This window comes from Oncorhynchus keta, chromosome 15, assembly GCF_023373465.1.
Source record: "Oncorhynchus keta strain PuntledgeMale-10-30-2019 chromosome 15, Oket_V2, whole genome shotgun sequence".
In the NCBI taxonomy this organism is placed as follows: domain Eukaryota; kingdom Metazoa; phylum Chordata; class Actinopteri; order Salmoniformes; family Salmonidae; genus Oncorhynchus; species Oncorhynchus keta.
Window position 1 is genome coordinate 22751215 of NC_068435.1, and position 13093 is coordinate 22764307.

At 40.8% G+C, this 13093-nt stretch overlaps 1 protein-coding gene across 1 annotated transcript in view; it reads left to right on the forward strand.

Moving 5' to 3' along the window:
- The window catches only part of LOC118395204 (vasoactive intestinal polypeptide receptor 2-like), a 40537-nt gene that overhangs the window by 11800 nt on the left and 15644 nt on the right, over positions 1-13093 (forward strand). Inside the window, exons 2-4 of the mRNA XM_052463707.1 lie at positions 4094-4199; positions 6373-6486; positions 12346-12437. Coding sequence (XP_052319667.1) covers positions 4094-4199; positions 6373-6486; positions 12346-12437 — 312 coding nt within the window. The remainder of the gene's footprint in view (positions 1-4093; positions 4200-6372; positions 6487-12345; positions 12438-13093) is intronic.

Here is a 13093-nt window from a genome sequence, read left to right on the forward strand (position 1 = left end):
AGTAGAGTGTCTTAGAAATACTTATGCACTGTATGTTGAGCCTGTGTCAGCCAAGTATGGAAGCTCTTGATAAGCTCTTGGGCTCCCGAGTTGCACAGCGGTCTAAGGCACTGCATCTCAGTGCAAGAGGTGTCACTACAGTCACTGGTTCATATTCAGGCTGTATCACATCCAGCTGTGACTGTGAGTCCCATAGGGTGGCGCACAATTGGTCTGGGGTAGGCTGTCATTGTAAATTAATATTTTTTTCTTAACTACTTGCCTAGTTAAATACAGGTTAAATTAGATAAATAATATAGCCTGTCTATACAGTAGGTATTAATGTTTAATACAACGCAGTGCTTCCTTCCTTCCAGTGCTTCCTTTGTAATACATGTACTGCACAGAAATACCTATCTGAGCATAATTTGTATACACTGTCTGTAGGCATCTACAGAGACTATTGCCAAAACAGATGTGGTAATAGGCCTTCTCTTTTCCAAGTGGACTCTTTTCAGGTCATTAGCAAAAGCTCATAATTATCTTGTACCTCAATCAACATATCAAGATCAACAGCTGCCTCATATGCGCAATTAACTTATATATGACATTGTAGTGGTTGCTTATTATTGCAATGATATGTCCTTGACTCCCAAGTATAAAGTACATTGGATCCGTCACACACAAAGTAATTCTGTCTCATTCAATAGTCAGTGCCCTGGTATCTCATTGATGAAAGGGATTTTTTTTCAGGAAAACAGCTAACTTCCTGCATTTCAAGACAATTTATGTTGAAAAAAATTGCAGTTTTATAATGCTATTCTACACTTTTTGCTTTGATTCAGAGAGAAAAAATGGTCTGTTTTATCGCTCATCTCATGCCTTTGTTCATATTTTACCACGAGGCTGAGAATTTTGAATTTAAGCTAGTTTCCTGCGATTTACAGCTGATTTGCTATCTGAGGGTCCCCCGACCTCCATGGGGCCCACAACCCCCGAAGAAACATTTGGTTGGCGGACCCCTAGAGGTAGGGGCACGTGCTCTGCGTGCCTGTTTGTTAATCTGGCCCTGAAAATAGTAAGGTCTAGTCACTGCCTTTCATCAAATTATAACAGATTGAATACGGTATGTGGGTTAGTTACCACCCATACGTAAAATGCATGCATGGCTGTATATTTTATCCAAAGCAACAATCTACTAAATGGCATATATTATTATATACCAGTCCTGGGTTCACAAGTCCATCTGGTTATAGACAGATATAAACCATTTTAAACAGGATCACTGGACACAGATTTATCTGTTAGGGAAAATAGGTAAACATTAGGGTTTTATTTGATATTATTGTATGGATCATACTATGCTGCAATTCAAATCATAACAATATTGGATAAAGGATAATCAAATAAAAAGCTACATAGGCTTACTGTGTGTCCCCAGTGTTTGTGTTTTTAACATTAGTTACAAAATCAGCTGTGGGATACACAGTAGTAATATTAGAAGTTTTAGGCTTTCACATTTTAGCCTGAAAGTCTGCGTTGAGTTGCATTTACTAAAATATATTACATTTGGAATGTATCTACTCTGCATCTCCTTTCTCTGACAGAATACTAGAAATTAATCATAGCAATATCCTACAATGCCAATGGCCTTTCAATGAATATGTCTGTCTGCCACAATTTGGTTTAGCAAAGAAGCGTTTAAAAAATACATTTGGTTTAGCAAAAAATAGATAGTATTGCTGCATTAACATAACTAAGGCCACACACATTAGTAGTGACAGCCGAGTTGACACTGGGTGAAACCAGTAATTAGTGGATGAGTGCTGAGTGCAGCCTCATTTAAAAGGCCCTTTAGCATGCTAGGAGTGAGTCACTAACTCTCTCACAGAGATGCATGCCCCAGCCACTGACCTGGCAATCTTTTCCATTTTGGGCAATGCTGTGAGAGTCCCAAGTCAGAGTGATTATTTCTGCTTACACGAGACTGCATACTCACGAAAGGTAGCAGTGTTCTCAGTGCCCATCCTAGCTAGCCAGGGGAAACGTTCTGTTTAAAATGAAAACACTGCTTTTAAGGTTTCTCTCGGCCTGAAGGGAGAGAAAGGAGAGGAGAGAAAGGAGATGTGCGTCCCAAATGGCATCATATTCCCTTTGTAGTGCACTACTTTTGGTCAGGGCCCTTAAGGCTCTGGGCAAAAGTAGTGCACTATGTAGGGAATAGGGTACCATTTGGGACACGACCAGAAGGACCAGTTGCCAGTCAGTTCCACAGTGCGATGTAGTTTCTTTGGATGCGTTTTGGACTGTCAGTGTAGATACAGTTGGTGTGTTTGCCATAACAGAGGCCAGGGGTCATATCAGTCATTATTTGTGTCCCAAATGGACCCATATTCCCCATATAGTGTACTATCAAAAGTAGTGCACAATGTTGGGCATAAGGTGCCATTTGGGATACAGCATTAAGGGCCCATTGACCCAGTACGAGGTCTCTTCCGCTTGGTGCCCCTGATTGTTTGTTAACGCTTCTGTAGCCTTTTTATAGACATTGCTGCCTGATGCCGTACTGTGTGTGTGTGTGTGTTCCCCCTGAGGCATGCTCTCTGTGTCAGACTGTGTGGCTCTCACCCTTTCTGTCACATGCCACTTGTTTCTCCTGGCAGGGATTGGGTGCGTTTAACAGAAAAAGACTAACGTGAAACAAAAGTTAATTCTGACATTTGTTTTCAAGCCACTTTCTTCCTGCAGCACACTGACTAGTTTGACTATTATGTTCTTCACACTCAATCCATCATCACCTTTGTATTGCTCTTGACTCCTCCTGAAGAGACTAACATGTCGGTAACATACTTACACACTCTCTCACACAGACGTCAGAAACCCTTTAGGGATCTAGGGGAATGTATACAGTTCCCATTTAGGGTGCTGAAGGTGTTTGTCGAGGAATTCTCTACTACCTCATAACCACCAACCTACACAGAATATTTAGAGTGCAAATTCATGACGTGTAGATACATTGGTTATTATTTTTTATCCCCTTCTTTCTCCGAATTTCAAATCCGATCTTGTCTCATCACTGAAACTCCCCAACAGGCTTGGGGTCGAGTCATGCGTCCCCCGAAACATGACCCTCTAATACACATTCTAAACACCAGCCCGTTTAACCCGGAAGCCAGCTGAACCAATGTGTTGGAGGAAACACTGACGACACACACCCTCCCCTAACCCGGATGACGCTGGGTCAATTTTGAGCCGCCCTATGGGACTCCCGGTCACGGCCGGTTGTGACACAGCCTGAGATGAAACCTGGGTCTGTAGACCGCTGCGCCACTCAGGAGGCCATTATGTTGGTTATTCTGTCCATCTCTCCATTTACTTTTTTATTTAACCTTTATTTACTCATGGAAAAAAATCCCATCCATTTGATTCTATTTGTAATATAATGGAAATCTTTCCCCTCCAGTAAACCTACTCATTATTTAATTAATTTATTCCCTGTCTCAACTTCGCATATAGTTAGGAAGGCAGAAATTCGGTGCTCAGATGTCATGCTTTTTTTTAAAACAATTTCAAACAAGATAGTGTCAAAGCACCATTAACATGATACTGTAGATCAGGGATCATCCACGAGATTAAGCCGCGGGCCGAGTGGATGGTCAGGAGGTCTGGAATATAATTACAAATCATTTGTAGACCGCAACTGGCCCAAACAGATATCATATTTGACTGAAACATAATCATTTCAAACCTTGCTTACATTTGTACACAATCACGAAATCCCTCTCTATTATGCGTCAGAATACTTTAGAACAGATTCCTAAAATGAAAATCACTTGGAGCTGTTTTTCTGACATTTTTAGTCTTTTATGCCCCCGGCCAGATTTGTCCCACGGCACGCCAGTTGGATTAATGTCTTGTTCACTGGTCTTTGCCTGCCATTCTGCTGCCTATAAGATACGATGTCATATGAATAATTCATTGAATTCAGAATATGAATGTGCATGAATGTAATTACTGTACACCTTTCTTTCTACTACACAACGGACCTTAAAATACTAACATCTAAGGATGAGTTAATTAAAGTGAATCAAACATTGAATTTCTTTTTAATTAGGTGAGTGGAAGACACCCAACATGTAACTTCCTTCTGGAGCTTGAGAAAGACCAGGAGGAATGTCTTGTGAAGCTGAGGGAACAAGAATCTTCAAATGCCTCCAAAGGTGACACCATTACGGCATATTTTGATTATCACATTTATCTCCTCATCTGACAGTTAAGATAAACCGTGGCTTGTGAATAGATTTCCGAATATTCCGGGAATGGGAACAGACTGCATATTTTGGTGAATGGTGCAAGATTATTTTTTTACATGGATTTTTAGGTCACTCGCCTAAATTATTTTTATGAAACTTTTAAAAGAATATGTGAAATCTCATCTTTTCAAGTGCCTTTGAAAGTAATGGAAAGTAAATCCCATTTGCTACTCCCCATTGCCTCTGTCAAATTAAATGAAGACTTTCAATAGTTGTAAAATTGTTTCTTAGTCCAGATAAGCATCACAACTCAGATTGTGACCACGAACTTTGATGTATTTTCAATTTCCATTAAAACCTGAATAGCTTGCACTTTAACTATCTTGAAGTAAATGTTGAACATGTTGAAGGTTCTACAAAACGTTTTGCCTGCAAGCCCCACCATGCTGCCGATTTACGGTGTTAAAACTTTACTGTGAGTTATAGCCAAGGCTGTGCTACATAAATTAAACTAATTGGGTAGAGAAATAATGTTAATTGTCAAGGGAATTAGTGTACTTTATCAAAGACAAGACACTCAGTCTTTGGCTTTCTCTTGAGTCCCGACACAAAAAACAATGTGTATATTTCTGAGCCTGTGTTTGTGTAATGTTAATTTAATATTCGCTGTCTAGCGGACACCTTATCCGAAGCGACTTACATCAGTGAGTGCATATGGATGTTCCCAGTGGGAATCGAACCCACAACCCTGACATTGCTAGCGCCATGCTCTTACCAATTAAGTCAATTGTGCTTCGAAAGCATAGAGAGCATCCAGGTCAACATTAAAGGGAGAAGGTTTTTAATGCATCAGTTGACCTAGCCTAATATGATTATGAAACATTTAGGATTTTAAAAAATGGTTTGTTTGCGCCAGTAAACACTGGGTGGCAATATGCGCAACATTTTTATCTTATAGTGTGGTACTGCACTGCCATTGTCATACACTGTATCACAGATATGGAGATACCATAAAGCAGGAGCTGCACTTGAAATAATATCACCAGAGCCCTAGGCACGATACATGGAATAGTGTGCCATTTGAGACACCGAGAGACACATATTATACCACTAAGAGAGTGCAGAGATACTCATGTGGGTCGCATCGTGAATATGTATTTTGTTGTCCGTTTTTCACAGTGTGTTTTCATTTCATTAATTATATCTGATGTTAATAGCTTTCTTTTTATAGAGCTAGCTATGTTGTTTACATATGGAGGCTTTCTCTGCAGTCTCTCTATCTCTGGAAGGGAGCGGAGCTATGTTTTACTGAGCTAAGGCTAAGCACTCCATTTTCACAACTAAGATGTGGCAAGTGAGACTTTGCTTCTTGAATGTCCAATATCTTGAAAACTTGACTGCTGACATGCAAAACATTTAGGGACTGTATCAAAAGTGGACTAATGAAAAAAACACATCGTATTTTGTGGACTTTTTCTTTGTATGCCATTTTCCTTTGTACACCCTTTTGTTGAATTAATAACAACATATTTCAGGAGTCAAGTTTCAGAGAGGCTTTCTCAGCCTTGGCCTTCCTCCTGACATTGGTGAGAGAAATAGATTCACACATTTAGCCACTTCACCCCCACACAGAGAGTCTAGCATAGTCCATTAGGCTACTGGTACTATGAAACTCTATCATTCATTCTGAAAGAGCCTAGTGCCCTGTATGCTGTGCATGCACTATGTATGGGGCGGCAGGGTAGCCTAGTGGTTAGAGCGTTGGACTAGTAACCGAAAGGTTGCAAGTTCGAATCCCCGAGCTGTCGTTCTGCCCCTGAACAGGCACTGTTCCTAGACCATCATTGAAAATAAGAATTTGTTCTTAACTGACTTGCCTAGTAAAATAAAGGTTAAAAAAATTTAAAATAATAATAAATGTGAGGCATTTATCACATTCAATACTGCTACAGTATGATGCTATCCATAATAAACAACTTGTAGGGTGAGAGTATGGTCTTGAATCCCCTATGGCAAAGTAGATTTGCTTTGGGAAATTGTTGGATGAGGTACGCAACTACAAATTTCACAAATATGAGACAAACAAACAACTTGAATCGTTGTATTTATATTAAAACTCTGCTGTCTAATCTCTTGACAGGAGCGGGATGCAAAGCTATCTGGGATAACATAGCATGTTGGGGCCGTGCAGAGGTTGGAGAGACCGTCTCTAGGGAATGTCCCAGAGTACTCAAGACATTCTTTGGCAGAAATGGTACAGTATTGTAGCCTCTAGTTTTCTTCATATATGAATTTCAATGTCAGACACATTTCTAGGTGGAGTTCTTTAAGCGTTGTGTCCCACATCATGCAAATGTTAGAGACGTTTGAGACTTTCCTCAAGCAATGTTCTCATATTGTCTGTGATGACTACAGCTCAGTAACGGCGCGTGAGTAAAATCACCGGGGAAGGCAAGCCAGAAAAAAAGACATATTACAACATACCCTACCAGTCAAACGTTTGGACACCTACTCATCCAGGGTTTTTCTGGAAGTAGTCACCTGGAATGCATTTCAATTAACCGGTGTGCCTTAAGTTCATTTGTGGAATTTCTTTCTATCTTAATGCATTTGAGCCAATCAGTTGTGTTGTGACAAGGTAGGGGTGGTATACAGAAGATAGCCCTATATGGTAAAATACCAAGTCCATATTATGTCAAGAACTGCTACAATAAGCAAGGAGAAACAACAGTCCAACACTTTCAGACATAAAGGTCAGTCAATGCAGAAGTTTCTTCAAGTGCAGTCGCAAAAACCATCCAGCGCTATGATGAAACTGGCTCTCATGAGGACCGCCACAGGAAAGGAAGATCCAGAGTCACCTCTGCTGCAGAGGATAAGTTCATTAGAGTTACCAGCCTCAGAAATTGCAGCCCAAATAAATGCTTCACAGAGTTCAAGTAACAGACACATCTCAACATCAACTGGAGACTGCTTGAATCAAGCCTTCATAGTCGAATTGCTGCAAAGAAACCACTACTAAAAGACACCAATAAGAAGAAGTGACTTGCTTGGGTCAAGAAACAAGAGCAATTAGACTGGTGAAAATCTGTCTTTTGGTATGATGAGTCCAAATTTGAGATTTTTGGTTCCAACCGTCGTGTCTTTGTGAGACGCAGAGTAGGTGAACTGACGATCACCGCATGTGTGGTTCCCACCGTGACGCCTGGAGGAGGTGTGATGGTGTGGGGCTGCTTTGTTGGTGAAACTCAGTGATTTATTTAGAGTTTGAGGCACACTTAACCAGCATGCCTACAACAGCATTCTGCAGCGATATGCCATCCCATCTGGTTTTTGCCTAGAGGGATAACAATTTGTTTTTCAATAGGACAATGACCCAACACACCTCCAGGCTGTGTAAGGGCTATTTGACCAAGAAGGAGAGTGATGGAGAGCTGCATCAGATAGCCTGGCCTCCACAATCACCCTACCTCAGCCCAATTGAGATGAGTTGGGATGAGTTGGTTCGCAGAGTGAAGGAAAAGCAGCCAAGAAATGGTCAGCATATGTGCGAACTCCTTCAAGACTGTTGGAAAAGCATTCCAGGTGTAGCTGGTTGAGAGATTGCCAAGAGTGTGCAAAGCTGTTATCAAGGCAAAGGGTGGCTACCTTGAAGAATCTAAATCTAAAATCTATTTTGATTTGTTGATCACTTTTTTAGTTACAACATGATTCCATATGTGTTATTTCATAGTTTTGAAGTATTCACTATTATTCTACAATGTAGAAAATAGTAAAAATAAAGAAAGACCCTTGAATGAGTAGGTGTCCAAACTTTTGACTGGTACTGTATGTGTTGTGATAATTGCTTTGTTTGCTCTATAACCTGTTAGTTCATATGCCTTGTGACCGTGATATATATGCCTAAGGCCGAGACAAAAAGATACAGTGGACGAATATATTCAACCACACCTTTGTTTCAATCACAAAACCGTCCACAAAACATATTGCATGAAACAAACAGTTACATGACCTACAGTGTGGTCAAGCAAGTTAATGTTTCTGACATTTTTGGACTACTTAACAACTGCTGATATAGAACCTCTATTCCAACACCATTTCAACATCATCTAATCACCTATGCTTAGTCTAGTACAGTGACTACTAAAAGATACCAAAAACAATTTAGTCCAATCAACGTAAGCTAAATATGATGTGGCTGTCCATAGTACTGATTTATGTGTGTATGCGTGCATGTAAGTAGAAAAAAATATGTTGACTCACCCTACTTGTAGAGAAACGCCAATGGCATCCTCCTCTTTCATGTTGCCTAAATTTGTCTGACTCTGGCATACAGTACACACTAAGTTTTTGTTGTCCTAGACTACCTGGCTAAAATGCTTGCTCACTAGCCTTAACTTATTTTCATATGGGCAACAATGCGCCAGGACAGCTAGTTAACATTAGCCTAAAGTTGCTACATCTAGCTACACACTGAACTTCCATCTTCTCAGGACAGGGGCGCAATGTATGAATTTATGGAGAGTTAAGTAAAACCAAACGTCCAAATCTCTATCTCCATCCATGGCTAATTTAGGAAATGGACGATTTTAGATAGCTCGCTAGCTAGTTGCCCATATGAAAATAAGTTAAGGCTAGTGAGCAAGCATTTTAGCCAGGTAGCTAGCTAGCCGCCAGAAGACAACGACAGAACGAGCTGCAACAATTCAAGTTCTCTGTCAATGACATTTGGCTTCTAATGTGATTGGTGTGAAGCCAAATCCAAAAGGGCTTCCTTTGACACATTTTATTTTTGGTGCGCCAGGACCATTCAAAGCTGAACTCACTCAGTTTAGCGCAACGCTGATAGGCTGCCATTTAAATATTTTTTTATCATGGGAGGCAAAATGCTCGTTGGCTTCCCTTGTACTCAATGCAACAATGTCATACTCTTTTTGACCAGACTGCATAGATGGGCTACACATACTAGACAGAAGGGCGCTGTTTCGTTCGCTTGGATGCTTTCTCCGGTGAGATACATTGAACCTCTTGCGAGTTGAAGTACATTTATGAAACACAGTGAGATGAAAGAAAAGATTTTGTATTATTTTTTCCTGGTCATCTATGAATACAAGCCACTGCTACAGCTACACTACAATGTTATGTGTGCATCTTTCCAGGTAGAGCTCACACCATTTTCAGGATTTGGATTCACACCAGAGCAATGTTCCTAATTTCACAGAATTACAGAGGTGCACAGACCAGTGTAATGTAGATTTTCTACAGTTGGAGTGCATTGAAAGCCAGAAACATAAATGGGCCTCAAGTATACCGTGCATTCAGAAAGTATTCAGAACCCTTGACTTTATTCCACATTTTGTTACTTTACAGCCTTGTTCTAAAATGGATTAAATAACTAAAAAATCCTCAGCAATCTACACAGAATACCCCATAATGACAAAGTGAAAAAAGTTTTTTGAAAAGATTCCAAATAAAAAACACAGATACCTTGTTTGCACAAGTATTCAGACCCTGTATTCAGCATCCTGTTTCCATTGATCATCCTTGAGATGTTTCTACAACTTGATTGAAGTCCACCCGTGGTAAATTCAATTGATTCGACATGATTTTGAAAGGCACACACCTGTCTATACAAGGTCCCACAGATGACAGTGCATGTCAGAGCAAAAACCAAGCCATTAAGTTGAAGGAATTGTCCGTAGAGCTACGAGACAGGATTGTGTCGAGGCACAGATCTGGGGAAGGGTACCAAAACATGTCTGTAGCATTGAAGGTTCCCAAGAACCCAGTGACCTCCATCATTCTTAAATGGAAGAAGTTTGTAATCACCAAGACTCTTTCTAGACCTGGCCACCTGGCCAACCTGAGCAATCGGGGAGAAGGGCCTTGGTCAGGGAGGTGGTCACCAATGGTCACTTTGACAGAGCTATAGAGTTCCTCTGTGGAGATGGGAGAACCTTCCAGAAGGACAACTATCTCTGCAGCACTCCACCAATTAGGCTTTATTGTAGAGTGGCCAGAACAAAGCCACTCCTCAGTTAAAGGTACATTGTCATGTACCTTTAACTGAGGAGTGGCTTTCTTCTGACCACTTGGAGTTTGCCAAAAGGCACCTAAAGGACTCCCAGACCATGAGAAACAATATTCTTTGGTCTGATGAAACCAATATTTAACTCATTGGCCTGAATGCCAAGCTTCACATATAGAGGAAACCTGGCACCATCCCTATGGGGGAAAGAGCAAAGTACAGAGAGATCCTTAATGAAAACCTGCTCCAGAGAGCTCAGGACCTTAGACTGGGGCGAAGGTTCACCTTCCAATAACGACCCTAAGCACACAGCCAAGACAATGCAGGAGTGGTTTCGGGACAAGTCTCTGAATGTTCTTGAGTGGCCCAGCCAAATCCCAGATTTGAATCTGATCTAATAGCTCTGGAGAGACCTGAAAATAGCTGTGCGTCCAACCTGACAGAGTTTGAGAAGATCTGCAGAGAAGAATGGGAGAAACTCCCCAAATACAGGTGTGCCAAGCTTATAGCGTCATTCCCAAGAAGACTCAAGGCTGTAATCGCTGCCAAAGGTGCTTCAACCAAGTACTGAGTAAAGGGTCTGAAGACTTAAGTAAATGTGATATTTGAGTCTTTTAGCAAACATTTCTAAAAACCTGCATTTCTAAAAATGTTGCTTTGTCGTTATGGGGTATTTGTGTGTGTTTAAAAAAAATGTATTCAGTTCAACTAGGCAAGTCAGTTAAGATCAAATTCTTATTCACAATGACGGCCTAACTGCCTTGTTCAGGGGCAGGACAACAGATGTTTACCTTGTCAGCTCGGGGATTTGATCTAGCGACCTTTCGGTTACTGGACTAATGCTCTAACCACTAGGCTACCTGCCGCTGTGTGTAGAGTGTGTCGATTGATGAGGGGAAAAAACTATGTAATCAATTTTAGAATAAGGCTGTAAAAAAGTCAAGGGGTATGAATACTTTCCAAATGCACTGTCTATCGTTCTTTTGTAGCCTATATACTATGGCAAAATTCTCCATTGAATCATGGTGAATTGCACCAAGCCAAATTGCACCAAGCCAAGAATGATACAGTATGTTCTGCACTGTATGGACTAGAGGCAAAATTAATCATGTCTGCTCACTCCACAATCTCCAATGGCCCATGTGGCAGACTAGGATTCTGTGGAGCTCTCGTCCTACCCATCACTACTGGTGACAGTCTAGACGAATCTGTACTGCCACTTCATTCATTATAAACTAATTACCCAGACAAAGAGTATGATAGATTGCTGTAAGATCATTGTATTTACATTAAGACAGGTTCCAGTCTTATGATGAACGTCCCACATTCAAGATACCTCAGACTAAATGTAGCTGTGTGAAATTGAATTGGAGAGGATGAGTCGGGCATGAAAATTGGAAGATGTATTTGTAACAGAAACCTCTGGGATCCCTATAGCACCCGGCAAGTCTACAAGTAGGTAGGCTGTGGCAGGGTCTGTGTAGAGTAGACTGTTGGAGTGTGACACTCAAAGGATCGGAGAAAGAAAGAGGCCTGTGGTTGTAGTCCTAAATCGTGTGTAGTAAAGTACATTACAAACAGGGTTCATTCAGTACTCAACTAAGTCGAAGGCTTCTTTGAATAAACATGGAACCCTTTCGCTTCCCAGAGAGAGACGTTTTTGTGAAAAAACGCTGAAAATGACATCTATTTGCTCCTTAGAAGACTGTCTGAATGTTTTTTAGAATAATTTGACAACACTGTAAACAAGAACCAGTTGAAACTTTAATGGAAGCCATCATGCGTCATGCTCAAAATGGAATCACAGCCACTGAGCAATCACTTAGGGTTGTGTGTGAAGCCATGTGTAGCAAATCACACAAACTTTTTTGGTTGACTTGAGTGGGCATACAAAGGAGGATCATCTTAGCAGAATAAATATCATTCATCAGACTCACTTACCAGAGAAATCAAATAATTGTGTCTACAAAAAACATGCTGCAATTTTCTTTGACTATGATTTATGAAAGGAATAACCAAGTCTTTTAGAGATGGGGCAATACAAACATTTAACTGACAAAAGCAATGTTTTTCTCCTACCCACAGGAAACATAAGTAAGAACTGTACAGAAGACGGATGGTCTGAAGTTTTTCCCCAAATAACCCGTGTGTGTGGGGCAGAGGAAAAGCATGATAAGGTAACCAGGGTGATGTTCTAGGTCTCTGGTCTCTCTGGTGTTTTAGATCTCTAGGTCTTTGGTCTCTCTGGTGTTCTAGATCTCTAGGTATCTGGTCTCTGGTGTTCTAGATCTCTAGGCATCTGGTCTCTCTGGTGTTCTAGGTCTCTGGTCTCTCTGGTGATCTAGATCTCTAGGCATCTGGTCTCTGGTGTTCTAGGTCTCTGGTCTCTCTGGTGTTCTAGATCTCTAGGTCTTTGGTCTCTCTGGTGTTGTATCATTGTTCAAAGTTTGAGCAAGAAACAATACATGATGGCATGCAAGTAGCTGTGTTTGGAAATACAATACTGTAGTATATCAGATATTGCAATCAAGGTATTGATACAATGGACATTATAGAGAGGAACATGACAATGTTATTGTGAGTGATTTATGATTATTTTTATATCATATAACGTTTGATTTAGTTTGGTCTGATTTCTGGGTGTGAAGGCCCTCATGCTGATAATGAAAACTAGCCGTATAACCCTTTGCTAAATGCATGGGAATTCTGTCCTCGGTCTGGTGTAGTGTGTTTTTGTATGTGTATGTTTTTGTGTGTGTGGTGGGTGTGCATGTGTGTGCTCAATTCCCCCCGATGCCTTGAAATACAGATGAAACACAGGTGCCTTAAAAGC